The following is a 25,581-nucleotide window of genomic DNA, read 5'->3' on the forward strand; positions in this document are numbered from 1 at the left end:
GGGTAGATTTGGAGGTCCGCTTCGTCAAGGACTCGGATATCTCAGGGACCCTACAATGTCTCGACGTAAGGCCTGGCGAGCATGATTTGGCACAGGAAAATTCGAATGAAGGGAACGGGAACTTTGTTTAGAGAACCAGGGCAACTGAAGAAAATTGGCCGCTTTGGGGTAGAAATTGAGGAATTTCTCGAGTCTTTCTTCTATAATGAATGAGGGTGGTGTATTGTTACGGTGTAAGTGGGTGGGAAGAATCCGAGCATACAAGGTCCCCTCCAATGAATGGCTCTTTCCCAGGAGCCAACAGGGCCCCAGTCATTACTCGCTACGCGTCGCGGACCGCGTCGCGTTTTGGTCTCTCGATCAATCAATACTCCATTTTAAGAGCCCCGTCTAATGCATACGACACCATAACTGGCATATCTGGGTAGATAAGATCGCCCACAATTTGCTCCTTATGGCATCCATTACATTACTCATACACAACTTTGTACACAACGTGCATGCACATCTTCCTGCATAAGATCTACCCTGTGCAATACACAATCCCGAATTTGCTGCGCTCGCTCTCCCCAGCACCAAAGCCCGCCCACCTACCAACCACGAGCCAAACCACCGAGTCCGCCCGGCCGCCCTCACGTCAGCCCGCCCGTCCAGGCCCCGATGGCGCAAGACGACCAGCCACCTCCCGCGGCGCGCGGCCCCCCTCCCGGTGCTACGGCACCGCCGGCCCACGTCGGCAAGCCGCAGATCCACGAGATATTCCACGGGCCGGGCCAGGGCGCTCCCGCGGCGCCGGGCCAGCCGCCGCCGACCATCCGCGACGGGATCCAGTCCATCAAGCGCGACGACTTCTTCGGCGTGCACCGCATCCCCTGCGCCCGCCAGGCCTTCATGACCGGCATCGTGGCCGGCACCGTCGCCGGCTTCGGCCGCTATCTCGTCGGAGGTAAACCAGTCCCTGCCCGCCCATGACGACGCGCACGCCTGTGCGCGCATATAACCCCACGTCCAACCCCCCCTCCCCTCCCCCCGCCTACCGACAACATCTCCCGCAGCGCCCGCTAACCGCCGCCCGCGCGGGGCCACAGCGCGGATCCCGAAGGCGGCAAACTGGGCCTTCGGCACCTTCTTCGTGGCCAGCATCGGGCAGTGGGAGTACTGCCGGGCGCAGCGGGCGAGCGAGCTCGTCGCCATGGCGCGCGTCGTCGAGGTCATAGACCGGAAACAGGCCGAGAAGAAGGCCGAGACCGCGAGGCTGCAGCAGGAAGCTGCCGAAAAGCTGGAGCGCGAGGCCGCAGCCAAGAGGAAAAGCTGGTACAAATTTTGGTGATCCCCATCTACGATTTACCTGAGACTACGTGACTCGGGACGACGGCTCGCACCGAAGAAACAAGGCGAAGAACAGAGAAGGGAGGGAGAGAGGGAGAAGGAGAGACGGCCCAGTGAGGACTGGTGTTACATCGTGAGTTGTATTGGTATTGAGGGATTGGATACTCAGGGTAAGATTCCCCTGACCCGTCTACTACTACCGGAAGTGGCCGTGCGCACATGAATACTAATCGAAACTGCCACCCCTTGGTCAGTCTCGATGCCAGCGGGATGGATATCGGTAAAGCGATCGGCTGTATAGAGTCCAAACGCCAGGCGTGCTCCTCGCGGGAGGGCTCCATAGAAAAATCGAAACCCAAGTCAACCTAATAGAATACGTCGCCCTTCCAACCTCGTTGACCGTTTCCTGGCTCCTACAATCCTGTCCAGAGCCACCCAACGCCGTACCAATCCGTCTGCGATCGGCCTTTTTTTTTTTCAGCCTCGCATAACGCGTAACGCCCAAAGTTCTCGAGGTGACAAGTGTTAAGAATCGGGGAAATAATAGGGTGGTGTCAAATCGTGACCGCCGTAGTCGGTTCTGCATCGGAGAAACGCACCCGCACGATAGAATGGTTCGCGTCCAATTCGGAGGCGCCGCCGAGCTTACCTCGACGGCGCTGGTTTCGCCTCGCCCTTGCTTCACTCTCCTCGCGCTTCCTGTACTCGGCCAGCTGCTGTCTGCGTTTCTGCGCCCGAGCATAGGCTATAGCCGGGGTCGGCTTAAACCCGATGCCGTTGATGCCGGTGCCGTCGTCATCCTTGTCGTCGGGGTCATACACGGTAATCTCGTCCTCGTGCCAGGTAAGTGCCGCGCGAATAGGGTCGATGATAGCAGGCTCTTCGGCCGAGAGCGCCGTCGTCCTTCTCTTCGACAGGGGCGGTGTGCCGGCCCGCCTTCGATTGCGCGAGTGGGAGGCGGAACCCCGGTTGGTGGGAAGATTTGGAGTCTGCGAGTGCCCGTGGCCATTGCTTTTCGTCGCCTTGAAAGTTGTTCGCCCCGCGGTTGGCTGTAGCGCAAAATGATGTGGTTCGTTAGGTTGGATGGGCTTAGGCGCAATTGGGATGGCACGGCCGTTCAATCCCGTGGCGGCGGTGTCTTGGCGGGGATTTGGGTCTTGAAGCCTGATGCGCTTGTGCGATGCTCCGTCGTCGTCGTCGTCGTCAAGGTGCATATTCTCGATCTCGGTGTGGTGGCTGCCGCGGTTGCCGTCAATATCGCCATCGAAGTCGAAGATGGGGAGCTCCGGGGAAAAGCGTGGGCTCGCAGGACCCGGGTCACATCCAGGGTTAGCCTCCTCAGCTCCCGTTCCCACAACAACCGTCCGATCCGCCCTGTCACCATGGATTACCCCGCCCCCACTTTCTAGGGCGAGCTCCTGGAACTTCTGGGCTACCTTGCTCCGAGGGCTGCTGTTACCGTCTTCGGAACGCTCGTGGTGAGGATGGCTGGCGGGTAGGGAGATCGGGGGTTGAAACGAGAAGGTGGTCTTGGGTAGGGTGAGGCCTCGGGACTGGCCGCTGAAGGCGTGCTCCTCCAGGATCACATCATCGCGCTTCCGCTTAGGTGTAGCCCCCATCGGCCACAACGACGATTCGGCCATGACCAGGCGTTCTGGGGATGACAGATAGACGAAAGGAGGTTGAAGGACAAAAGGGAGAGGGGGATGTGATGAAGTGGGTTATTTTGCTCGCGGAGAGAGCTCGAGGAGCTAGAGCTGGTCGGCCATCGGTGTCGCCAGCTGGAAGTGTCTCATTTATAGGTCAGGTAAGCAGCTAGCGAATTCAGTTGCTCGTGAATAACGATGGTGTTATCCCCCACCGCCGCGTCATCTAGCACACAGGCCGTTGGTTAGGCGGAAGGTAGAGGTTTGTTCAGGTTGGAAGGCTCTGGGGAGCGGCTGGTTGAACCGGATAGGGAGTGTGTCTGGCTTAGGCTCGGATACGACGAGGGGCGTATGCAACGAGAGAGCGAAGAGAGAGAGAGAGAGAAGTAGAGAGGGTGTAGCACCGGCCGGTATAGACTGGACAGAGGTAACGAAGTATTGGTGTGCAAAGCAGAGCATTAATTGGCAGGGCGGGATGGGGAGAGGGTGAGATGGACGGAATGGTTAGGAGGTTAGATCCAGTCCAAGCGGGCTTGGGTGGACGGGTGGACATGTGTGAGGTACCTCGTGATGTACCTGGCCTCGCCGATGTTCCGTACCCACCAGGGTAGATCCATGCACGGCATGTACATACGTACACATATACAATACGATAGGTACACATCTTAGATAAGGTGGGTACATACCAGGCACTGCGCAGGTACGTGTGTCCCGGCCTGGGCACGACGACACAGAGGTACATGTAGATGCGATACAGCTCGCTGGTTGACGAAGATGGATGGACAACACTCCAAACTGCCCTGGACAAGCCAGCGCCAGGGCCGGGCATCTCCACGTGGGCACAGAGACGGGGCAGCACACACGGCTACAGGAGGTACCTTGCTGGCGCGTAGGTACCTCAGGTAGGTACAGATTCTGACAGAGAGGGACAGGGATACCTGACCAGGGAGCCGCCTGAGCACGCGCTTCGAGCTGGGAAGGGCACCTTATAGGTACCGAGCCCCAGGCAGGGGGGAATAGGTTAGGTACCTAAGGTGGGTACGTCAGGCAGGCAATGTAAGGTACCGCGATATCTGCCTTCACTTCACAGGCGCCCAATGCGGACAGGATGGCGGGAAGTACCCGGATAGGGAGGTTAAGAGATGCGCGCTCCGATGAGTATGTGCAGGTTATGCATCACAGGGGTCGTGGCGACGGCACGATTGGCTCTATGTAGGTAGCAGCATGTTTCCAGCGAGTTCTCTTCCTGCCACGAGGGGGCTGTGCGAGTTCTGGTTATGCCCCGGAATCCTGACTTAGAATCCGGCGACGTGCAAGGTGTTCTGCGATATCAGAATAAGCCGTTACAAATCCTGGCTGCGCATCTTCTCACCCCTGCTCTTCCTCGCGTGTAGGGCAGAGAGAGATCGACGACTTCTACTCTACCCAACTCCCAAAGAGGGTGGCTAGTCCATCTTGGTAATCTGAACCCCCTCTTCCGGTTCCATGCTCGACATGAGTCGCTCACCGCTGGTATTCGCAGCCGAGCAGGGCGGAGCAGGAGGGACACGGGAGGAATCAGCCCCTTGAGCGTCACCCCCTTACCAGCGGGAAAACACCGGGCTGTCTACATATAAGTAGTTAGCACGGGGCGAGCGAGCTCGGCGGAGTGATCGGGTTCCCACCTCACCGGCCAGGGATGGATTTCCCCTACCCCGCCGTATTACCCCACTACAACTCCTCATGGCTTATCCTTAGGTAGGTACCTGCTTAGGAAGTACCTGAAGCTTTCATCGCCACAGGTACCGAACCTTGCCTAACAATAACGTCCGCTACCATTACAGGTACCTCATCTCTCATGGTGGGTTACCTCTTATTGCGGGCAGAATAACAGATCGGTATCTTAGGAGCTAGGTACCATACCAAAGTCTCGGGCTACCCGTCACGGAATTGGCCCGAGGTACCTTGGATAGATGGTACCTAAGGCATGGAGGGGAACGAGACCCGCGGTGGGATGTCCTTGTCGATGTACCTACGTCACGAAGAAAAAGCACTAGAGCTCGCTCCCTCTCTCCGCATCGCACCCAATCCGTCCCCCTCCGTCACCTCATGTCTCGTGAACTGTTCATATATAGCCTGAATGGCCGGCGCAACCGAGAGTGGACAATTCCCATCCTCTCTAGGTAGCTATATCTACGAGCCCTCCCTCGAATTGCCAACTAGATAACCCGAGGTACCCTGCTCGCTCGAAGGCGGAGAAAGTACCTACCGAATACTAGCATCGTACTGTTGTCGATACTGCAATTGCTACATCCGCCATGGCAGACGAGATTGCCTTCGTGCCCCTGGGCGCCATCATCCAATCCTTCAAGGTCGGCGGCGTGAACATCGTCCAGGGATTCCCGACCCAGGAAGACTACGCCGCTCACAACAGCCCGCACTTCGGCGCCACCATCGGCCGCGTCGCGAACCGCATCTCCGGCGCCAAGATCACCATCAACGGCGGCAAGTCTTACAGCTTCGTCGCCAACAACGGGCCCAACACCCTGCACGGCGGTGACGTGGGCTGGGGCAAGCGCATCTGGAAGGGACCGACGCCCGTCGGCGTGCGCAAGACTATTCCCGGCATCAGCGGCGAGCTAAAGGGCGGCGAGACCGTCGAGTTCGCCTTGACAAGCGAGGACGGCGACCAGGGATTCCCCGGAGAGGTCGCGGTTAAAGTGTTTTACACGGCGGGCAAGATCACCGAGGACGGCAAAGAAGTCACCGTCTTGAGCCAGGAATACGAGGCTGAGCTTGTGGGCGGCGCCGAGGAGACGGTTATCAACATGACCAACCACTCGTACGGTCTCCACCGTTACATATAAGCGAAGTACGCTGTGCCTGGCGGGAGAAACTGACGCCGAGTTAGATACTTCAACCTCTCAGGCGGCGCCACGATAGACGGGACCGTCGTCCAGCTCTCCAGCGCCTCCTACCTACCCCTCGACGAATGGGGCATCCCGACCACCGGCCCGACGCTGTACACCAAAGTCGCCACGACGACACCCTTCACTCTGGGAGTCCAGGAACCCGACTTCGACGACTGCTTCGTCGTGGACCCGAAGGCGTCGCCGAGCGAGGTGCCGATCGACACCCGCGCCCAGCCGCTCACCAAGCTCGTCACGGCCCACCACCCCGTCAGCGGCGTCCACCTCGAGGTCCTCAGTACCGAGCCGGCCTACCAGTTCTACACAGGCAAATGGATCGATGTACCCGCCATCGCTGGCCTCCCCGCCCGCGGATCCCGGAGCGGTTTCTGCGTCGAGCCGAGCCGCTTCGTTAACGCCATCAACGTCGATGACTGGAGGAATCAGGTGCTGCTGAAAAAGGGCGAGAAATTTGGCGCCCGTATTGTGTACAAGGCTTGGAAGGAGTAGCCGGGGGGCCGTGTGTGTGGATATGTTCACAATAGATAGCTAGCCTACCCTGTCCAGGGACAAGCTAAGCCCATGCTTAATGGAGCCAGTGCCTCCGCTTACCCCAAGTTATTCATCGTCCCGCTCATCCGCCTCTTCCTCCACCGCTCTACTGCCATCTGCCAGCGGCGGCGGCGGGGCCCTAGCCTCCTGCTTCCTGTACAGCGCGGCGAGGAACTCGCTGGTGCTAGCCTCCTCGATGCTCTTGTCCTCGCGCTTGCGCAGAAAGCGGGGGAACCGTAGGCTGAGGCCGCGGTCGAGGCTCACAAGGCCTAGCGCCGCTGTGTAGATCGGCGAGAGGGTCACATCGGCAAACGCCATCTCCCAGACCTCCTGGGGTTCGAACCAGACGTCGGGCTCGGGGCCCGCGTAGCCGACGAATCCGGGCTTCGCGCGGCGGACATTGATGCGGTTCCCGTCGCGGTCTGCCCCATCGGTATTACCCTCTGGGCCGCCCTCGTCCTCGCCCTCTTCGGAGCCAGAAGGCGGGGCAGGAGATGGTGAGAGGAGGCGAGAGTCGTCGTAGAACTCGCGGTTCGCCTTGTAGAAGGCGTCGGTGAAGCCGGAGATGCACTTGCACACGACCTGGAGCTCGCCGGTGGCGTCGTCGCGCACGGCCATTAGGATCGGCGACCACCACCGCGCCTTGCGGCCCTGTCCGTGCCACGCCGCTACGGGAACCAGGTCCAGCGTCTCGAACGCGCTGCTGTCGTAGTCCTTCTTCACCTTCAGCCACGAGTCCAGTCGCTTGTCCGGCTCGTACGTGGCTAAGAGGGCCTTACGGCGTGACGAAGATGGTGGCGGGGGTGTGGACGGTAGCTTGTTATTCTCGCCGCCGCTAGTTGATGTAGTGTCGGTTGTAGTAGTAATAGCAGTAGCTGGTTCCTTCGCCTTCGCCTTCACTTTGCTCTTCTTACCTTTCGGTTTCGGTAGAGCTAAGGGCTTACTTGAACCATCCCCCCGTTCCGGATCATCTCCCACTTCGGTTCCAGCAACAGGAGTGTCGAGGCTGTCGGGCAAGTTATCAAGGATCTTGACCATGATTCCCTCGCACTTGCTATCGGTGGCCTGCTTGAAGAAGTCGAGCACCGCCTCGGAGTCCTGTGACGTGGCGTCGAGGCTGCGGACCCAGGTGAACCGGTGCGGGACCTCGGTAAACAGCGACCGCAGCAGCGACCGGCGCTCGCGGAACGGGCGGTCTAGCAATGGCTGCCCGTTGAGGTACATGAGGTCGAAAGCAAACAGACACACGTCGACGGTGATGGTTCCAAGGGAGACATCCTTGCGCGCGCGGCCGGTCAGCGTCTGGAAGTTCCGCAGCTCACCTGTGCGGCGGTCGACGGCGACGACCTCGCCTTCCATCACGAAGCTGTCGACTCCGCCACCGCGGATCCGCGGCACAATCTCTACGAGGTCCGGGTACTTGTCCGTCATGAGCTCGAGGTGGCGCGAGAAGAGAGAGACGCGACCGCGCTCATCGCAGTGCACCTGCGCCCGCTGCCCGTCGTACTTGAACTCGCACGCGAAGTCGCGCCCCCACAGCCGCGTCAGCATCTCCGAAAGGTCCCGTGTGATACTGCCGAGCATCGGCCGCAGCGGCACGTGCAGCAGCAGGGCGCACCGCACCAGGAGCTCGTCACATACGCCTATCTCGAGCATCGCCGGCACGAGGTCGTTGTAATTAGGCCGCCGTGCAAAGCACGCCTTGACGATCTCCTCCGCCCGGCCCCATACCGCCGCCAGCTCCTCCTTCTTGAGCGCCCGGAGCTCGTCGACGGACTTCAGGGGGAAGTCTGCCCCGGGGGGTCGCGAGAGCAGAAACGCGCGCGACAGGGCTATCAGCATAGTCGTTTTAACCGCACCTATGCGGAGGTGTTGGCACAGAGTGCGGACCACGTAGCGGCTCTCCTCGCCGCCGCAGGCATCCTGCAGGAGGCGGTCGACAATGCGCTGCTTCGCCTCGCTGCTGCCCGGCCCCTGGCTGCCGGCCACCTTGACGAGGGACTTGTAGACTCCCTTGATCGTTAGTGGCTTGGGCCGGCGCAGGGTAAAGCTCTGCTTCTTCTTGGCCTCGAAGGCGACGTCGCCGGCGTCACCGTGTTTGTCGTAGATAGCTTTCAGCGAGCGCGCGTCCAACCCGCAAACGTTCTTCAACGCCTTCGAGATCGCTGAGGCGCCCAACCCTAGCTCTAGCGATTCATATGAGGGCGAAATGGAGTTCGTAGCTAGCCAGACCTGGTGCAGTGAGTAATTAGCAAGCCACTCTAATGAGAAGCTAGAGTTATGGGGAGGTAGGTTTACCGCTGGGAGTAAGCTCTCCGGATCTCCTTCTATGAGCACGCGTAGACAGTTGACCAGCGTATCGACTATCTTGATTCGGCTAGACGTGCCGTTGATGAGGACAAAGCAGCGCGTAAGGAGCGCATATGACGCGTCTCCTCCGTCACGCTCCCAATGCTCCCTCAGTTGCGGTATATACTGCGCGGGGTCGAAGGTCAGAGGGCTCTCATCAAACGGTACGGAGTCTGATACTCCGTCCGCGGAGGTTGCCACAGATTGTAAAGACAGCGTGTTTTTGCCCTTACTAGCCGGTTCCGTTTGAGCTGCCATAAGAGGGGGTAGTGCCTGTTTCTGGATGCCAACAGCCCCCCGGCTGTTCTCGGAGTCGTGCGTATCGGTGACTATAGGCTTAGATGTCAGAGATATGGAGTCGCGCCCGGCTATTTCTGCCTCCCTGTCCCACTCAGCCTGGAGTTTCCGGGCTAGCTCCTCATCCGTCATTCCGCGGTCCTCGAGCGCAACACTGCTAGGCTCGGGGCCCTTCTCCGATTTGAGACCGCCGCCATCCTTCTGCTTTTGCTTCGAAAAGAAGTATTCCAGACCCCGCGAAGGCTGTGCACTATTCAGCTTGCGTTTCTTCGCTGGGCTAGACATTAGTAGTCTGACGAGTAGCCAGGGACGACGAGTTGAGGAAACAACCCTTCTTTTCGGTCTCCTGTTGTATCTTCATTCGTATGTGAATAAACTGGGGGTGTCGTGCACAAATTAAGAACACATACAATCTCCATGGATGGTCATGTCGTTGTTATGTTTAGGTAGGAACTCGCCCAGTAGGCAACACTACGGGAAATTGCACGACACAGGTATTATGTCAGCAACTGACGGTCAGACCCCCTGTTACGACATATATGCAGATAAAAGATGCAGGTGTATGGATTACGTGCTCATGTATGACATGCCGCGGCGCGTCATACAATACTCAATTCCAACTGCACACTTACATAATCATTCTGTCCTCGACATGCCCTGAGTGGCATTCAGTCATCTCATATCGCCAAACGCCACACGGGGAGAGTTACCTCCTTCCGGTATAAATAAAGAATGCAGTCAATCGACGAGTGACACGGGGTTGGTTTCGAAGTAGCAACCTAGGTGCCTAATTTTTTCCACGAGAACGACAATATTTCAGGGCACTAGAGCGCCTGGGCCACCGAACCCAGCCCCCTTTTCCCACTTGGCGAAGCACCTGGTCGCAACCGTAGATCTTCCGATCACTACGCTAGACCAAACCATTCAAGGTCAAGCTGAGGGCGCGGAGGCACGATATGGCCGACACCCCGGGCGGAGTAGCCGACCAACTTGGTGCCGTCGCCGTACACGATCTTGGTGTAGCCGGACAGGGGGGTATTGGTCTGGTTGCGGGCGAACTCGACGCCGAGCAGGGCGGACCATTCCTTGAGCTGCTCCGCGAGGTTCTTGTAGTCGACGAAGTTGTCGGCCTCGCCGTGGAAGGTCTGCATGCGCGGGTACGACCCGTTGAAGCTTGGGTGCATGGCCCGGACCTGCTCGGCCCACTGCGCGCCCGTCTTGACGACCTGGCCGCTGGCGCACTTGGGATCCGCGCTCTGCGGGCTCGACCCGGGCGAGCCCGCGAGGCATCCCGCCGCTACCCCCGAGTAGCACGACCCGGCAGCGAACACGTCCGGGTACGCGGCCAGCAGCACGTTCGTCATCATGCATCCTGACGACGCGCCCGTCGCGTAGATCTGCGCTGGGTCCGCGTTGTACTTCTCGGTCAGGTACTTGACCATGTTGACCAGGCCGGTGCTATCGCCTCCCCCGTTATTCGTGAGGGATGCCTTCGAAGCGACATCCTATAGTAAATACAGCCGAATCAGCGCGGGGCCCTGATAGCGCGGGGGTGAAACGGCACTTATTAGCCTTCCCGGCTCAGACTCACCCAACAGTTGCTATCCTTGTTCGTAGTCGGATAAACCACGATGAATCCCTTCGCGTCTGCGTACCGGTCGTAATTTGCCGTCTGATGGTACGCCTGGCCCGTCCCGCCGCAGTAGTGTAGCTGTTCATCCCTTGAGCCTGTGGGTGACTGAAACATTGGGGAGCGCTGAACCTTACAGCCAGGATGATGGCGGGCCTCTCAGCCAACTTAGCTGGCATATAGACCGCCATATTCAGATTCGTTGGGTTCTGTCCCCAGCTACTGATCTGTGTCAAGGCGGCATAGGTGCTCGGGGACGCGAGTAAGGCGGCTAAGACGCCGGTGATGGTAGGTCCACGCATTTTGATAATAGTTCTAGGCCTGCGGGCTTCGCTCTAAGGTGATTTACGATATAAATCGTGTTGGACCAGACCAGCAGACGGGCTTACACCGCCAGTATTGATATACCAGACGGTGAGTATAGTGTGAACAGATAACGAAGCCCAGTACTAACTTAAATACTCCAGAGGCAGTGGGAATAGACACTTATTACCCATTTACGTGGCCCGAGGTCTACCGTCGGCTAATTGTCTGTCCATCCATACAGGGACAGCCAAGAGGTGTGGCAGGTCTCGATGTAACCAGGTCCATTAGAGGATCCCAGTCTTCTCATTTAACCCAATCTCAGATCCCCGCCTTCGGTTCGCAAAAAGCGTGCTAAAGTGCCGGTCAGAAGAACCGCATTGGGGTGTGTTGCGTAGCCGAGAGTGACAACTTCCGGAAACCGCCCAAACTCGCCAATATGCTCCTTTCAGGCCCGGAAACCTGAACGAGGCCTCGTTTAAACCTGTGAATTCTTACAATTATAGGCAAATCGAACCCGTTGACTTCCTACTGGATGTTATCTTTCGGTTGGCTCGGTTCATTATCGTCGCTTACGTTTGCACCACGGAATCCATTCTGGTTCATTAACCGGAAGAGTCTTCACCGTGGTGACTACCGGCATATCTCGTTCCTCAGCTTGTGATTTTCCAAAATCCGCCCAGTTCATCAACGAACTAGCACATTTCTCTACACAGCCCTATAAGTACTTAAGGGAGTTGCGACAATTTCTATTTGATGGTTTAGATGCTGTTTAATGGAGGAAAACGAAAGGCACTGCCTTCTCATTTGGTGATATAGGTTCAAATATCTCTTTCCGAGTCACATTTTAATACAGTCTCGCTGAAACATTTCCCCGCCCTTCTAGGTGATACCTCCGAGTTCTGGAGGAGGCTGAGAGAGCAAGTCTACTACAATAAAAGAAGTCCCTGTTACTATCCAACCTCGTTCTTTCTTGTGTTTATGTAGGCACATTTCCCGTTATTGAGTCCTGTATAGTTATGGTCTCTTTCGTAGAGAAAATAGTGATCACCAGTAAGACCTTCAGATGGATTGACGCACTCGACCGTCACCTTTATGATGATGCGGAAGACGATAAAATGCTAGAATACGAAGGAATTCCCAAGAATGAGAGCGATCTGCGGAAGTTGGGAGTAGTTGAATCCGTGGTATGAAGATGACCTGTCCAAGGGCTCACGACAACTACAGTTGTATGCATTATAACACCTATAGCTTCTTATATATACTCACGACCCCACAAAACGTGTTCCTCCCCCTGCCTCTTGGCGCCAAGGAGAAGAATTAGGGATGGTGAAGCCGAATTGTGCGTTGATTGTCGTCGAGCCGATTTTACGGTCCATAAATCCCTGTAGCGGCCATGCTGGCCACGAAATATTCCTTGCCTGGAACACAAGCTAGTTTCATGCCAGGGTCCACCCCTAACCCGAGCGCATTGACTCCATATTTTGCAGCGCCATGGCGACACGCCTATTTAAACATCATCTTGTAGATGTTTTTACGAGCCTCTCGTCATTCGAAGCTTTTCCCGACAATTATACAGACCGAGCTAAAACCTGCTATACACAACCATCTCAAAGCGGACCGGAAAAGGAAAATGGTGAGTCCTACGTCGCCACACCGGAGACTCTAAGCCAAGATTCGCTGATGGGTATGTCAGGCACGAGCCCTATCGAAAGAGGAGATCCAAGTCTTCAAGGATCTCTTCGACTCCTATGTAAGTACTTCACAGACTCACTTCCGCAGATAGGACGAGCTATCCGTCTAACCACGTCGTAGGATACCGACAAGGGCGGTTAGTGCCTCTGCTCTTATCCGGAGCCTAGACACCCGATAACAGTAAACAAGTCTGGCCTCCTTACTGACGGGACAACTAGGCAACATCACTGCCGAGGAGTTTGCGAAAGTGATGTCTCAGAGCCCGGGCAAGCAGCCAACGAAGGAAGAGGTCGAGCAGATCATTAAGGACGTTGACCTCGACGGCGACGGAACCATCAACTTCAATGGTAGGTACTATCCATCCTACAAGCTCCCTATCGCAATGCGACACGGGGGCACAGGGAAATGCCGCGACGAGTGCGAGACGTCGAGGGCTGATTCCATGCAACAGAGTTTATCACCATGATGACTGGCCAGCCATACCCGCCGCAAGACGAAGACGAGGACTATGCCCGCGCGTGGAAGAAGTACGAGCCGTCCCTCAACGGGTCGATCACGCAGAGCCAGTTCCGGCAACTGGTGGCGGATCTCGGGGACTCGGTCACCGATGTGGAGGTTGAGAAGCTGGTGAACAGTGTGGATGGCGAAGGGAAAATCAGCTGTAAGTTGAATTACGAAGGACCAGCGAGAGGACCCTCGCTGACTAGAGTCCAGACAAGGAGTTCTTGAACTTTATCCGTAACAGGAACGTCGAGGATGACATCCTCAGCGGGTATCAATGAGGAACTCGAGGTAATACTTTGTGATAATAATAGGAAGAGTGACTGGTATCTTCCACAATGGCCTCGAATTAATTGAATTACTCAAACACGCAAATAATTATGCCACTGGTGACGCCGGAACTTTTCCATTCCATCAATTTAAGACTGGGAAAGCTCGCACTTCGTCTTCAAATACCGGGATCTCTTCTGAGGATAATAGCGTGGGTTTGTGCTAGACTGTGTCGACTCCCGCAAAATCAGCAGAGCTACCCGGACGGGGACCGTGATTCCTGGAGTCTATTATTCCGCGAGGCAGAGGACAAGGTTCACGAGTTGGTCTTACTGTTGTAAGAGATTGTTTATGCAAATTGAATAGCCTGGTATTGGCATTACTGAGTAATATGTGGGTTACGGCAGTCCTAGGTAGACTCTATAGGAGAATCGTAAATACGACCAGGTAAGGGGCTAGAATGGAGGCAATCTAGCCAGTCATCAATATATGCTGTCTCACGGGAAAAGCTGGGGTCTAGGTTGCCAAACGAAGGTTGAGGGGGGATGCTAGGTATGTTATTGTCCTTACAGTTAGTACTGTTAGTTTCCAAAGGGAAAACCCTGAAATTAGGGCAACGATCACACCGGTTTACCGGGGAGGGAGTTTCCAGCGAGGAATCTGGCTAGGCGGTGACGCGTGACACGCAGCGGTATGGCGAGGCCTGACTTAAACGATGGTGGTAGGGAGCAGGACATTCTCCCCATTCAGCTTCTCACAGGCTTGATTATCCATCTTGCCTTGAATGGGAAGTAGGACGGGAGGCAAAATGATGTGGCAGAGTGTTAGAAAGTGGATAGTTCTACAGGTATACGATAACCTACCGCTGTGTGAGCCACTCCTTTAAGAACCGCCTAAAGTAAGCATTACTTTTTAATGATTTAATTAGTAATTACAGGTATTTAATACAACATTGTCGCATAGGCATACGCCTCTGATAACTTTATCTTTTTATGTCAGAACGGATACGGATTCGTAGGTATATTAGTCTGACCAGTACCGCGATACCTTTTCTTCTTGTGTTGCTAGAATGATTAGGGAATCGTTGCGGCTCTTATGTTATCACATTATTGGCGGACGACTAAGGACGCAGCTGACAAGCCCTTCGGACGAAAGACTCCAAGAGGAGCACATATTAGTCTGCTCGCTCGAGTTAAATGCAGGGATGATAACTAGGCATCACGTCGAGAAATTGTGAGAAGCATTTCCACGCATAAACAATTTTAATTAACTGTCTCAAAGGGGATCTTCGGACAACAGTAACTCGACGTCCTCGCCGCTATTAGGTGGGTTCCCCCTCCCCCTGAAAGTCAGCCCTCCCTGACACAAAACAGATTTGTGCGCCGCACCCAGTCGCTGATACATGGTGATATCTTGTCTCAATGAAAGGTGTGCGAGCGTGCGTAACGAGGTCCAAGAACACCAGCTCTAAACGATAAAATCAAGCCTCCCGTCTTTTTGCCATCTAATACATGCCACCGGGGAGCGCGGGGAGCCCTAAAACACGACGAGTGGTTAGCCTAAGGCCCATCCTCGGTCAGGGAGTCGGGGGAGCGGGCTTACAGTTGTTGATATCCTCGTTGACGGTGCTCTTGACGCTGCAGGCGTTCATGGCGGCGACGCCCTGGGACTTGAGCGGGCGGCCGTTCTCGCAGGCATTGAACATGCAAGACGAGTCCATGGCCTGCTGGAGGGTGTCGCCCTTCCAGCCGAAGACGTAGTCGGCGTGGGTACCGTAGCCCTTGTTATCGCCGTAGCTGAGCGTGAAGGGCTGTGAGCCGTCGGTGGGCCACATATTGTTGAACTGGGTCGTGTCCCAGAGCGTCTCGTACGCGACCTGCGGCACGCGGATCGGGTGCGACGCCGGACACGGGCCCCCGTTCTGGAACGCGTCCTTGACCGTGTTGTACATGTGAGACTGGTGGTCGGGGCTGTCGAGGTTCTTGCCATCCCAGCAGCTGCGCGGAGGTCAGCGGACCTGCCGGTACCACGCCGCGAGAGGAGGGCCCGCGGTGTCTAGGGAGGGTAGGGCTACTTACGCGGGGAAGTGGTGGACGGTCATGATGCCGCCTGCGCAGGGCCGTGTGGGGAAGTCGTCGAGCTCGGGGAATCGGGTTCCCTTGTTCTGGAGGCAGACGAACTTCAGGCCGGGGCCGTACTTGGACGTCGAGGTCGGGCTGCCAACGGTCATGCGGAAACCCTAGTACTGTCAACACACCACACAGACACTCAGATTCGCCGGCACGCTTACGGGCTTGAAGGCGGTGATCTTCTGGTTGCCGTTGGAGGAGAAGTCCTGCTGGGTGTAGTAGATGGTCATGCCACCGTTGATGCCGTCAGGCAGGGCGGCGTTCTGCATGATGGGGACACGCTTGTAGGAGCCGTTGGTGTGCTTGAAGAACATAACGGCGGTCCAGTAGTTGGAGAAGTCCTCAGAGAAAGTACATGTCGTACAGGTGCCCCTCGCGCCGACGTCGCCGGTCATAGTAGCGTTAAAAGCATTCCCACCGACGATCTGGTGGAGATGGGCCGACGGAGCCGCGCCGGGCTCGACGAGAGGGTCGAGACGCTGAATGGTTAGCGTCGAGCATCCGAACCGGAGGGCGGCCTCGGAAGGCACCGCGAGCGCGAGAGTGAGAGAAAGCCACTTCATCTTTGGAGATGGTAAGAGAACCTTAGTTTAGCGATGCGTTCACAGCGATGACGGTGAGGTCTAAAAAAAGAGAAGGGCAGTGTCTTACTGCTCAACCGTACATATATGTACTACTGCCATGCCTAGATCAACCCCCTACCGCAACGACATGCCGACGACTGGCCACCCACGACCCGGCGTAAATAGATTATACTATTCCCCTTTCTCACTACACCGTCGCCTTCCTTTCATTTATTTCATTTAGGCGCGGCGTTGGGCCACCCCTTTCGGGAATTCCACCCCCGCACTGCTCTGTTCGTCAACTATCATCTCCCCTCAGCATCACATGAGACGCTGCCCAACCTCATGTAGATTTGTCCTATTTGGAATTCTCAGAGCGTCTTCACGAAAGCAATGAATCGGCCCTGAAGTTGAACTTGGCGCGAGACGGCAGTCGACCAGGGAGTGCTAGGGCCAATCAGACCCAGCAGAGAGCAAGCGAGCGGGATGGGATCTTCTTGTAACTGATACCAGGCATCTGCGCACGAATGGAAGAAGAGGCGTCAGGGGGGATGCTGGTGGTTTTGCCGGGAGATTCAAGGTATGCTGTCATTACTCCCGGGTTTCTCTCGCCTAAATCCTGCCTCACGACCTTCTTGACATCGTCCCCGAGCTTTTGGGAAAGAGGTAAACATTCATAGAGGCCATATTTAGAACAAAACGGAGGCTCTCTATCGGCACACGACCCTTGATGTCATAATAATTCTCCGTCGCTCCCCTGTGGTGACACCGGTGGCCTGTAGCATTTTGAAGCGTTGGCTTGCCCTCGATAGCTACGATGTATATAGGACTATTACCATATGCCGACACCCGTCTAAAGATGGGATACCCAACCCACGAGGTTTATATATCCACAGTTGGATTTCTTGGCCCTTATAGTAGGGCGGACTCGGCGTTAAACGGCATTCCTCGTATCCGGCCACTCGATTCTGTGGGTATTCTCTAGAATATTCTGTAACGGTCGAAGGGAGGACGTGGCGCTTGTTCCCAGGGCGGGCCAACCTTATGCAATCGCTTTAGTCGGCATGGAATGATGGCCATCGACGCTCTGCTGGACAATCTGTGCTCAAAAAGCAGCCGAGAGTTTACGTAGGCAATCTAAGGACTTACCAATTCCTGACTCGAAAATTCCGCGAAAGGTTTCCTCGCGAACCATAGCAGGGAGTGCTCGACACGGACGATGAACGGCGGGTCAAACCTAGTCAACCGGACACTTGGCTCCCGTAGGCTAGCTATTGACGTAGTGTTGCTTATGATTCGGGCCGTGAATGAGGCGCCTCATTGGCATCCACGACAGCCGAGACTCTTGAGTACTCGCAGCCAAGGCTCGTCATTTCCCCTCAAGACGGTCTCGCAAAGCCGCTTCTTGCCGACTGTGATGTAGAGCCAGGATCGGTGTCTCCGGCCGCGCAAGCTGAGATGCCTAGGAAGAACAATTTCCTGCCTCAGGACAACCCGATAGAATTGCCGAAGGATTCGTGACCCGATTTGAGGGTTGGTATCGGCAATGGGACCAACCTCGGGCGCTTGTTCCGTGGTGGAGGCTTAGCTCAGGAGCTGTGGACCGAAAGTGAGATCGAAGTCTTGCCCTATCAATACACGCTTCATTCGCTCATGACCATTGTACGGATGGTATCGATGAAGAAATTGAAGAACTGACGGTTTAACTACCTACCTATTTATTCAATGCCATGGTGAGAAATCGTCTATCAATGGGCTTCGGAGTGACGGACGGGATGGTTATACGTCGAATGAATGAGCAGCCGTTATGTTGTCGCTTGGTGGTTTGGCTGGAAGGCATGGTGAAAGTTGAGCTCTGTCACGGCATCCACGGCATCCTCCGACACCGATTACGGAGCTTATATAAGCCTTATAGGCTTCAATAGGAGATTAGCTTAAGCTTTAGATGACTCGTTTAGTTCAGGAGATAATAGATAGATAGCTTCATCTTCACATAAGCTTTTTCCCATTACGAGTCTCGTCCACTAGTCGTGATAAGCTCTCTCTTGGCTAGATATACTTGTTGAACAGCTTAGGTAAGCAGACAGATGCTCGACTATGTATGCCTGTGCACGTAGAGAAGCTAGAGGCAATATGGCAGAAGGCGACAAGTTCAGATCGATATTCAGGTAACTGACGAGTAGGAGAAGCCGAGGCGAGTACGGCGGTGTTTAACGCTGGCGAGATGACTACGGAAGTTACAGGATGTATAAGTTGATACCAGGTCCGCCCTCAAATACCAACAGGTCGAGAAGTCCCGTAGTAGAAGTTGTTCGGTGTTGGTAGTAGGACGGGCAAAAGCGGGAATATCATGCTAAATTTATCCCGAGGCTGTTGTTGGTTTAGGCCAGACTCCGCGCACGCGACTCCGCGTCTGTAGCGGTCCATACTATCCCCGTCCCAGACCTGAAGCAAGGACGCAATACCTACCTATGTACCACCATTTCAGGATATTCGCGTGCCTATCTACGCACTCTACATCGGGTCCTATCACAGCTCTCCCTACCCCAAGAATCTGCCCGGCTAATAGGAAGGGACCGCGTCGCTCTATTGGTTGATCAGGCCCCGGCCGAGTGTCGTTTCAGGCGAGATTCCCAGCGCGATCTCCTACTTGATGGCGGACTCTAGCGCGAGACGCGTTGGCTGGGACCGTGTTTCGGATCGGCTTGCTTACGAAGCTGGGGCGGTCTTGTATGACGGTATGGGGAAAATACTAGTATAGTACGTTCCTGGTGTAGGTACCGCGTAGGACCCGGCTAGAGGACGCTGTCCACCTTTTCTGTCCGTGATAGGGATAGTCTGCGTGGATCGTGGAGGTCCTGGGCGATCTCGCCTCGAGGTCTGCCTCTGCCTCTGCCTCTACCCCTCTACGTGCAGGTTTTGGAGGTGTGGATGCACGACAAATAGAGATGCATACCTCGTATCGGTCATGATTGCGCCGCTGGTGATCATAGCCATCTGAGATGACCGGGACTCTACATACCTGTGTGGACTCCTCTCCTGCGTGCCGAACACAGGGCGTCTTTGGCTGCCTCGCGCTACGCGTCTCGCCACCAGCCTGCCCTGAGGGAGCGGCGGCTGTGGCTTGCTGGCTGGCCGTGTTTACCTGTGGAAACACTTGAACGTATTAGCATACGCAGACGGACAGACGCGTGAACTTGTGAGTAATAAATATATGAGTTGGTACGTAGGTGCGAGATCATATTGTGTTGAGGCGTCAAAGCGCGGAGGAGGCTGGTGGGGGAATTCTCGGTGGCATCCCTGCTTTGCTACGAGGCGGTAAGTATTCACGTAATGCATCAGGTACTTACCTCTCTAAGTACATAGATGCCTTAGGTACCTAAGGGAATGACGCCGAGGATAAGTTTGAATATTAGGTCAGGTACCTCATCACCTCCTACGCATTCGTCCCGTGTACATTGATAGATCCGAGCCTCGTGCAGCACTTGCGCGTATTCCCGTAGGTACATCTACCCGGTGCGCCTTCGCTCCCAGGTACCCAGCTCCTTTACGAGAGGGGCCCGAGAACGGATAACACATGCTTATGTAGGTACATGTCTGGTACACGTCCCCAGGCAAGGCGTGCCGGCCTCACCTAGGTACCCGGGGCGTCGCGCCAGGTGGCGCAAGGTGACCTATCCGTCTCCACCGCCCCGCTATTGGCCGTCGTTATTTAACTACCTACGTCTACCTTCGCCCTCCCCCCAGAAGCTCTTCTTACCCATAGCCACCACCGACCCCAGCTGCTGGAGTTCCGCCCCCAGAACAGCTTCTCTCCCAAATCTACACATGCCGTTCTCCGTTCCGCCTTCTAGTCGGCCGACAATGACTGCGCGACAACTCTCCATTGCACCCGCTAGTCCAGTCTGGCGGTCCTGATCCTGTGGCAGTTTCTCCTGTCTCGCGTGAAGCTGGACTGCGCAGCACGCCACGCTTGAGGCCATTCCCTGTCTCCACGCTGTGTCCGCCTGCCCGGGCCTGTGTCTCTTCCCACCGTACCGATATATCCTCATCCTCGCTGCTCCCGTGCAAGCCTGCTAGACGCCATTCCTGCCTCGACAACTCCTTCAGAGGGGCACCCCGTTGCTTGCCACACCCACAACCCTTGCCAGCAGCCATCGCCACGCAGATGTGACTCCGCAAACCCACGTACATTCACCCTCCATATTGCCTTAACTTGACCCGTTTTCTCATAGCCCGGAGTCGTTGTCATCTGCCGACCCAATGGACCATATTCCAGGACGCTTCTGGCGTAGCCGAAAAGTTCCCTCCACGCCATCCTCCCCAGCAACTCGAGCGGGGTCGCCGCCTGACAAATCGTCTGCGGAGAGAAAGATCAACACCGTAGCGCAGCGTCAGTCAGCCCCAAGCCTGGCTATTCCTGACTCGCAGCCAGCCCGCAATGGCTCGATGGGACAGATCCCCAAGTCCCCGTTCCGGGCGTTCCACTTCCGAAGTTCTCACAAACGAGCACGGTCGCCGCCTCCTGCCTCTTTACCAGTGTCTGCCTCCCCGGTGGTCGTAAATCCAGACATCACAATCGACACCAATGTGTCGCCACCGACCAAGGATAAAGAGGATGGTGGCGCAGCTGTCGTCCAGGAGAAGCCCATGATTCCCGCGTTTCTTGCCATGTCTCGCCCCGGTACGTCTATGCTCCCTGGCGTTTCTCCAGTTTCCGGCCCCCTCCCAGGTATGGACATGCTAACCATCAACTCCCCCCCCCCTCAGAGATCGAGTCTAAGTTCCACGAGCTCGCATGGCAAGAGCGCTTTCGCATCTCGGAATCTTTTCAGAACCCGTCCCCCAGCTACCGATTTGCTCGCGTGACCGCGCCCGAGGCTAAGTTCTTGGACCGATACGCCAATATCCAGCCGTGGGAGAATAATCGCGTGAAGCTGCAAGTGCCCGAGGGCCAGTTTGACTACATAAATGCGTCGCCAATCACTCTTTACTCTCCCATCAACCCCGAGGGCCGCCCCCCGCACCGCTATATTGCGATGCAAGGTCCTAAGGAACAGACTATGGATCATGTCTGGCGGATGGTGGTAGAGCAACTGAGAAGCCCGGCCGTAATTGTCATGCTGACCCAGACGCACGAGGGCCATATGGAGAAGTGCTTTCCGTACTACCCGGACCTCAAGGAGGAACCGCTGGTCGTGGGCGAGGATGACGAATTCGGCGACGGTTTCCGAGCCGAGATTCGCTGCGTCGGCATCGAGCAGCATGCGAAAGGCGCTATCGAGATGCGAAAGCTCAACGTCCACGTCGACGGCCGCGACGAGGATATGACCGTCTGGCACCTGCTCTACCGCAAGTGGCCCGACTTCGGCATCCCGGACATGAAGGACATCAGCAGCTTCTTCGAACTCATGCGCCTGTCGCGCGAGAAGAACGCGAGCGAGGACAACCCCCGGATCGTGCACTGCTCGGCCGGCGTCGGCCGGAGCGGAACTTTTATCGCGCTCGAGCACCTCATGAGGGAGGTGGAGACGGGCGACCTAGACCGCCGCAGCGAGAAGGAGAGGGAGGAAGACATCGTGTTCCAGACCGTGGACGCGCTGAGGGAGCAGCGCAAGCAGATGGTGCAGGCAGAAACACAGTACGTATTCATCTACCAGGTGTTGCGCAAGCTGTGGCTCGACAAGCACGGACTCTCGGAGGAGGACGTGGACGAGCCGGCCGCCAAGAGATTGGAGGTTGATCACGATCCCTTCGTCGACCACCTCGTCGAGGAGTAAGGCACCCAGCCGCACGGTCTGGGTTAGAGGACGGGGCGTATAGGTTAACCAGTACAGCATCGCGACGGCGTTTAGGGAACATGGGAGGGCGAGGACGGCTTCGCCGATCAGGCTCGCCGACCCGTCACCATAGCATTGGAGCACATAGGAAAATATCGATTTGTTTTGGGCGAGATGCGGCACGGGAGGGTTGCCGTACGCCTCACAAGGGTATGGCGAGAACCAGAGCGAAGACGCAGGGGAGACATTCTCTCTATCGATGTGCGGTAAGGCATTCTTCGGGGCGGGATTCTGGCCCAGGGCCGTTTCACGGTTTGACGTTAGTCAAGATACCCATCATGTTTGCTATACAGGAATACGAAGCACATAGACACTTAGCACATTGATCATTGATTTCCACCACGGGGGGGCCTACGTTCTGCGAATCACGGCCTCCCCCCCTTCTCCCCCCCCTTTCAACCCCCTATCATGGGGTCAGCACGACTCCCTGCGCCTAGGCCCTAGTGGCTATCACATGCCTCTTACGACTTTGTCTTTTCTGGCCTCCAATCACCCGCGCATGTGTTTGTGTGCCTCGCCGGGATGAGTGCGCGTGGACGGGTGCGCGTGGATGGGTACGTACGTACCCGTGTCTTGGCTAGGCGGGTTGAGTGTTGGTGCTCCCATACCCAATTCGGCGGCTCTGGGCGGGTCTGCTCGAAGGCTGGAAAGGCCCCAGGCGAGAGCAGACTCATATGCACACGCAGTCCTACCAAGGCAGCCTGCCTCATTTCCTCGAGGTCGGAGGCGAAGGGATGTCCCGCAACACAGCTACCCCGCCCCGCCCTGCGCAGCTCGCGGTCGACCTCGCAGTCGGCCTCGCAGTCGGCCTCGAAGTTAGCCTCACATACCCAACCAAGTTAGACAACTAGGATCAAGCGAGAGAAGCACCGGTCCGAGCCTGATACCAGCGAGGACGTTGTGGGGAATCCGTCCAACAGGCGCCAGCGGGATCAGCCGGGTTTAGGTACCTAGTAGTCAGTACCTACTAAACAATGTAGGTACTTATCCGAGTTACGCGTCGCCCACGGTCAACCACCGGCTACGTCAAGGTGTGCAGTCCCAGCGTGGCGGATGGCCAGGGCCTTAGCTTCGATTGCGTGCTTCTAGACGATTCTGCATTTCGTGGGGACGCGCAGGGCGAGGTACCCAACAATAGAAACCTACACTGAACAGATTACCTACCTATCACCAAGCGACCTACGCGCATTCTAGTTATGTAAGTACGACAACAAGTGCGACGACATGTGCGTAGATGCACCCAGGTCTACACCGGGTGTCCACCGTCCCTCCCACTACCCCACCGCGAGAACCCGTCAGCTTACCTAATCAGGCGCCGGCGACGTGGTGCGATGACATCATGTGGTGCCTTGTATGCCAACCTCCAATCTAGACAGCAAACCTGACTTTCTCTTCTCTTCACTACATGGCGACTGGCCTGGCGCTTACACCTTACACCTAGACAGAGGTACTGGATCACCACATCAAGGCTGGAGCCGCCTTCTTCCCTTGGCGTTACCGCGTCTTCACGTCTCTCACTTCCCTCGAGTTGCCTCTGGATCGGAAAAACACACGCATCGTGGGTCCTACACCTACAACCCCAGCCTGGCCTATCGTCCGCTCGCCCCGTCCTGCCCACGTGTACCGTTTGTGAGGTGTTACCGGCAAGCAATCGACTCTGCCAAGATCCGTCTCGTCACGAGCCCGCACCTCGTGCCGTCGCACCGCCCCACCTCCTTCCCTAGCGCCAGCGGAAGCTAGACAGCATGGCTAATCCCCCGCCGGACCTCGTCGATCTCGGCCGCCGGCTGCTCGAGCACGGGCCGGTCAAGACCCTATCCTCTGCGGGCCGGCGGATCCGCGTCCTGTTCAACGGCGCGTACGTCGCCGATAGCACCGACGCCCTGTTCGTCTGGGAGCACCCGTACTACCCCTTCTACTACCTCCCCGCGAGCTCGTTCGCCCCGGGCACGCTCGTCCGGCGACGCCCCCCGTCCTCGCCCGCCGCGCCCCCCTACTCGACGGCGGACCTGCGCGTCGGCGGCCGAGCCACGGACCGGGTGCTAGTCTTCTCGGACGAGTTCGGGGCCGCCGGGGAGGCGGACGGCGCGCGGCAGCTGGCGGGCCGGGTGCGCGTCGAGTTCGGCGCGGCCGACGGCTGGTTCGAGGAGGACACGCAGATCTACGTGCACCCCCGGGACCCGTTCCGGCGCGTCGACGTGCTGGCGTCGGCGCGGCCGCTCGCCGTGCGCGTCGCCGGGCGGCTCGTCGTCCCGCCGACGACGGCCGCGCACCACCTGTACGAGACCGGCCTGCCGTGCCGGTACTACGTGCCGCCGACGGCGGTCGACCGCGCCGTGCTGCGCAACAGCGCCACCACGACGGCCTGTCCGTACAAGGGCGTGGCCAATTACTACCACGTCGAGGTCGAGGGTGGGGGCGAGGGCGAGGAGGGCGAGGAGAAGGAGCAGGCGAAGGCGACGAAGACGTTCCAGGACCTCGTCTGGTATTACAAGACCCCGACCCTGGAATCCGCGCCGATCGCGGGCCACCTCTGCTTCTACCACGAGAGGGAGGGCGTGGAGATCATCCTCGACGGCAAGGTGCTGCCCAAGCCGAAGACGCCTTGGTCGTGAGGAGCGGAGCGGGCGGGGTCTTTGGTGAGTTAGCTGCGCGTGCGTGATGGAGAGGTAAATGCTACTATAGGGGAGGTTGGTCTTGGTGCCGCTCGCCAACTCACATTTGTGGAAAATTCTGCACCCGCGACGTGACTAATATGTGCGGTGTCGCGGGAATTGGGCACCCATCCTGTTTCCCCGCGCGACGGGCGACGGGGAGTGTCCGGAGGCGGAGGTTTATCCTAGTTTTTCTTGCCGGCGTGAAGAAACCGTCCGTGAAATCCGCGCCAATGGCAGTGAAGGCATCTCAGTGCAACGTTGATAAAGAACAAGAGTGTAGATCCCCTTTCCCCAGATTTCCGTAAGCAGCTTTTTTTCACGTCTCTCCGCCGCGCGAGTACCACCCACACCTTGAGCCTATATGAATCCGGGTGAGTGTGTTACTATACCTATATCCCGGCCCCCTGTCGAGCATATGCATACTGAATGCCCTTTATTACGTGTAGATGCACCGTATGTGCTATGTAGTTAAGGCCGCCCTGTTAACAGTTGACCCCCCTAGTTTATCCGACTATACTGCGTTGTATAACTGAAGATGCAGCAACTGTCGATTCGCAATACGAGCAATGTCACTTACTCGCATTAGTTTAACTCGATCTTTGCTGCTCTCATACTCTCTCGTAGTAGCGCTAGTGCTAAATACGTCTGCCCAACCGTGATAGCTTCGGCGTGTTATATCCCAGACACGTTGAAACGTCCCAGCCCTAACTCCGCTGTTGGTAATAAGGAACACGATAGCCGCACGGGTTACTAGTAATAGTAGCCTACCGGTCTCTCGAAAGGGAACATTACGCGCAGTTCTCATGCATGTTGGACTTTTCCAGACCCCCTTTTACATGCACGTATACGTATGTGGCGCTATCCCGTTCAGTAACGTGCCCGGCACTTTGATCGTGTGTCGTATGTTGCTTTGGGAGAAGGGTCCCGTGTAG

At 56.7% G+C, this 25,581-nt stretch overlaps 9 protein-coding genes across 9 annotated transcripts; 5 read left to right on the forward strand and 4 right to left on the reverse strand.

Moving 5' to 3' along the window:
* Positions 1-660: 660 nt before the first annotated feature.
* GGS23DRAFT_596168 (uncharacterized protein) lies at positions 661-1,330 on the forward strand (the record flags this gene model as incomplete). Its single annotated transcript, XM_051518442.1, has 2 exons — positions 661-946; positions 1,056-1,330. 2 exons carry the CDS (start codon positions 661-663, stop codon positions 1,328-1,330), a joined length of 561 nt encoding a protein of 186 aa, XP_051372372.1.
* Positions 1,331-1,665: 335 nt separating this feature from the next.
* On the reverse strand, positions 1,666-3,136 carry GGS23DRAFT_509382 (uncharacterized protein). The gene has a single exon (XM_051514537.1). It carries the CDS (start codon positions 2,970-2,972, stop codon positions 1,884-1,886), a length of 1,089 nt encoding a protein of 362 aa, XP_051372373.1. The 5' UTR covers positions 2,973-3,136; the 3' UTR covers positions 1,666-1,883.
* A 1,477-nt stretch (positions 3,137-4,613) lies between these two features.
* Positions 4,614-6,427, forward strand: GGS23DRAFT_509430 (aldose 1-epimerase). Its single transcript, XM_051514538.1, has 3 exons — positions 4,614-5,137; positions 5,207-5,796; positions 5,866-6,427. Exons 2-3 carry the CDS (start codon positions 5,273-5,275, stop codon positions 6,371-6,373), a joined length of 1,032 nt encoding a protein of 343 aa, XP_051372374.1. The 5' UTR covers positions 4,614-5,137; positions 5,207-5,272; the 3' UTR covers positions 6,374-6,427.
* GGS23DRAFT_620449 (ATP-dependent DNA ligase) lies at positions 6,138-9,346 on the reverse strand (the record flags this gene model as incomplete). The annotated part of the gene is made up of 2 exons (XM_051521105.1): positions 6,138-8,647; positions 8,714-9,346. 2 exons carry the CDS (start codon positions 9,344-9,346, stop codon positions 6,482-6,484), a joined length of 2,799 nt encoding a protein of 932 aa, XP_051372375.1. The 3' UTR covers positions 6,138-6,481.
* Positions 9,347-9,876: 530 nt separating this feature from the next.
* On the reverse strand, positions 9,877-11,142 carry GGS23DRAFT_509444 (carbohydrate esterase family 1 protein). Its single transcript, XM_051514539.1, has 3 exons — positions 10,829-11,142; positions 10,653-10,772; positions 9,877-10,566 (listed from the first exon to the last, which is right to left on the reverse strand). The coding sequence occupies exons 1-3, from the start codon at positions 10,991-10,993 to the stop codon at positions 9,967-9,969; spliced, it is 885 nt and encodes a 294-aa protein (XP_051372376.1). The 5' UTR covers positions 10,994-11,142; the 3' UTR covers positions 9,877-9,966.
* Positions 11,143-12,401: 1,259 nt separating this feature from the next.
* On the forward strand, positions 12,402-13,904 carry GGS23DRAFT_564861 (EF-hand). The gene is made up of 6 exons (XM_051516167.1): positions 12,402-12,630; positions 12,691-12,747; positions 12,810-12,825; positions 12,908-13,036; positions 13,141-13,350; positions 13,404-13,904. The coding sequence occupies exons 1-6, from the start codon at positions 12,523-12,525 to the stop codon at positions 13,469-13,471; spliced, it is 588 nt and encodes a 195-aa protein (XP_051372377.1). The 5' UTR covers positions 12,402-12,522; the 3' UTR covers positions 13,472-13,904.
* A 914-nt stretch (positions 13,905-14,818) lies between these two features.
* GGS23DRAFT_509576 (uncharacterized protein) lies at positions 14,819-16,198 on the reverse strand. Its single transcript, XM_051514541.1, has 4 exons — positions 15,751-16,198; positions 15,539-15,699; positions 15,063-15,457; positions 14,819-14,996 (listed from the first exon to the last, which is right to left on the reverse strand). Exons 1-4 carry the CDS (start codon positions 16,150-16,152, stop codon positions 14,965-14,967), a joined length of 990 nt encoding a protein of 329 aa, XP_051372378.1. The 5' UTR covers positions 16,153-16,198; the 3' UTR covers positions 14,819-14,964.
* Positions 16,199-19,918: 3,720 nt separating this feature from the next.
* GGS23DRAFT_564881 (phosphatases II) lies at positions 19,919-22,383 on the forward strand. Its single transcript, XM_051516168.1, has 2 exons — positions 19,919-20,836; positions 20,923-22,383. The coding sequence occupies exons 1-2, from the start codon at positions 20,416-20,418 to the stop codon at positions 21,930-21,932; spliced, it is 1,431 nt and encodes a 476-aa protein (XP_051372379.1). The 5' UTR covers positions 19,919-20,415; the 3' UTR covers positions 21,933-22,383.
* Positions 22,384-23,585: 1,202 nt separating this feature from the next.
* On the forward strand, positions 23,586-25,266 carry GGS23DRAFT_564899 (DUF427-domain-containing protein). Its single transcript, XM_051516170.1, has one exon. It carries the CDS (start codon positions 23,738-23,740, stop codon positions 24,605-24,607), a length of 870 nt encoding a protein of 289 aa, XP_051372380.1. The 5' UTR covers positions 23,586-23,737; the 3' UTR covers positions 24,608-25,266.
* Positions 25,267-25,581: the final 315 nt, after the last annotated feature.

Source organism: Durotheca rogersii, assembly GCF_024521655.1.
Source record: "Durotheca rogersii strain YMJ 92031201 chromosome Unknown GGS23scaffold_8, whole genome shotgun sequence".
Lineage (NCBI taxonomy): Eukaryota > Fungi > Ascomycota > Sordariomycetes > Xylariales > Xylariaceae > Durotheca > Durotheca rogersii.

What these genes read in the sequence shown, in the direction of transcription:
- GGS23DRAFT_509382 (XM_051514537.1), bottom strand. Translation starts at nt 2,972, where the DNA reads ATGGCCGAATCGTCGTTGTGGCCGATGGGGGCTACACCTAAGCGGAAG.
- GGS23DRAFT_509430 (XM_051514538.1), top strand. Translation starts at nt 5,273, where the DNA reads ATGGCAGACGAGATTGCCTTCGTGCCCCTGGGCGCCATCATCCAATCC. An exon ending in ATCAACATGACCAACCACTC is followed by an intron (nt 5,797 to 5,865) that starts GTACGGTCTCCA and finishes ACGCCGAGTTAG; the next exon opens with ATACTTCAACCTCTCAGGCG.
- GGS23DRAFT_509444 (XM_051514539.1), bottom strand. Translation starts at nt 10,993, where the DNA reads ATGCGTGGACCTACCATCACCGGCGTCTTAGCCGCCTTACTCGCGTCC. An exon ending in GGCCCGCCATCATCCTGGCT is followed by an intron (nt 10,773 to 10,828) that starts GTAAGGTTCAGC and finishes AGGGATGAACAG; the next exon opens with CTACACTACTGCGGCGGGAC. An exon ending in ACAAGGATAGCAACTGTTGG is followed by an intron (nt 10,567 to 10,652) that starts GTGAGTCTGAGC and finishes TATTTACTATAG; the next exon opens with GATGTCGCTTCGAAGGCATC.
- GGS23DRAFT_564861 (XM_051516167.1), top strand. Translation starts at nt 12,523, where the DNA reads ATGTTTTTACGAGCCTCTCGTCATTCGAAGCTTTTCCCGACAATTATA. An exon ending in CGGAACCATCAACTTCAATG is followed by an intron (nt 13,037 to 13,140) that starts GTAGGTACTATC and finishes TCCATGCAACAG; the next exon opens with AGTTTATCACCATGATGACT. An exon ending in TGGCGAAGGGAAAATCAGCT is followed by an intron (nt 13,351 to 13,403) that starts GTAAGTTGAATT and finishes ACTAGAGTCCAG; the next exon opens with ACAAGGAGTTCTTGAACTTT.
- GGS23DRAFT_509576 (XM_051514541.1), bottom strand. Translation starts at nt 16,152, where the DNA reads ATGAAGTGGCTTTCTCTCACTCTCGCGCTCGCGGTGCCTTCCGAGGCC. An exon ending in AGATCACCGCCTTCAAGCCC is followed by an intron (nt 15,700 to 15,750) that starts GTAAGCGTGCCG and finishes TGACAGTACTAG; the next exon opens with GGTTTCCGCATGACCGTTGG. An exon ending in CAACGAGGATATCAACAACT is followed by an intron (nt 14,997 to 15,062) that starts GTAAGCCCGCTC and finishes GTCGTGTTTTAG; the next exon opens with GGCTCCCCGCGCTCCCCGGT.
- GGS23DRAFT_564881 (XM_051516168.1), top strand. Translation starts at nt 20,416, where the DNA reads ATGGACCATATTCCAGGACGCTTCTGGCGTAGCCGAAAAGTTCCCTCC. An exon ending in TCTTGCCATGTCTCGCCCCG is followed by an intron (nt 20,837 to 20,922) that starts GTACGTCTATGC and finishes CCCCCCCCTCAG; the next exon opens with AGATCGAGTCTAAGTTCCAC.
- GGS23DRAFT_564899 (XM_051516170.1), top strand. Translation starts at nt 23,738, where the DNA reads ATGGCTAATCCCCCGCCGGACCTCGTCGATCTCGGCCGCCGGCTGCTC.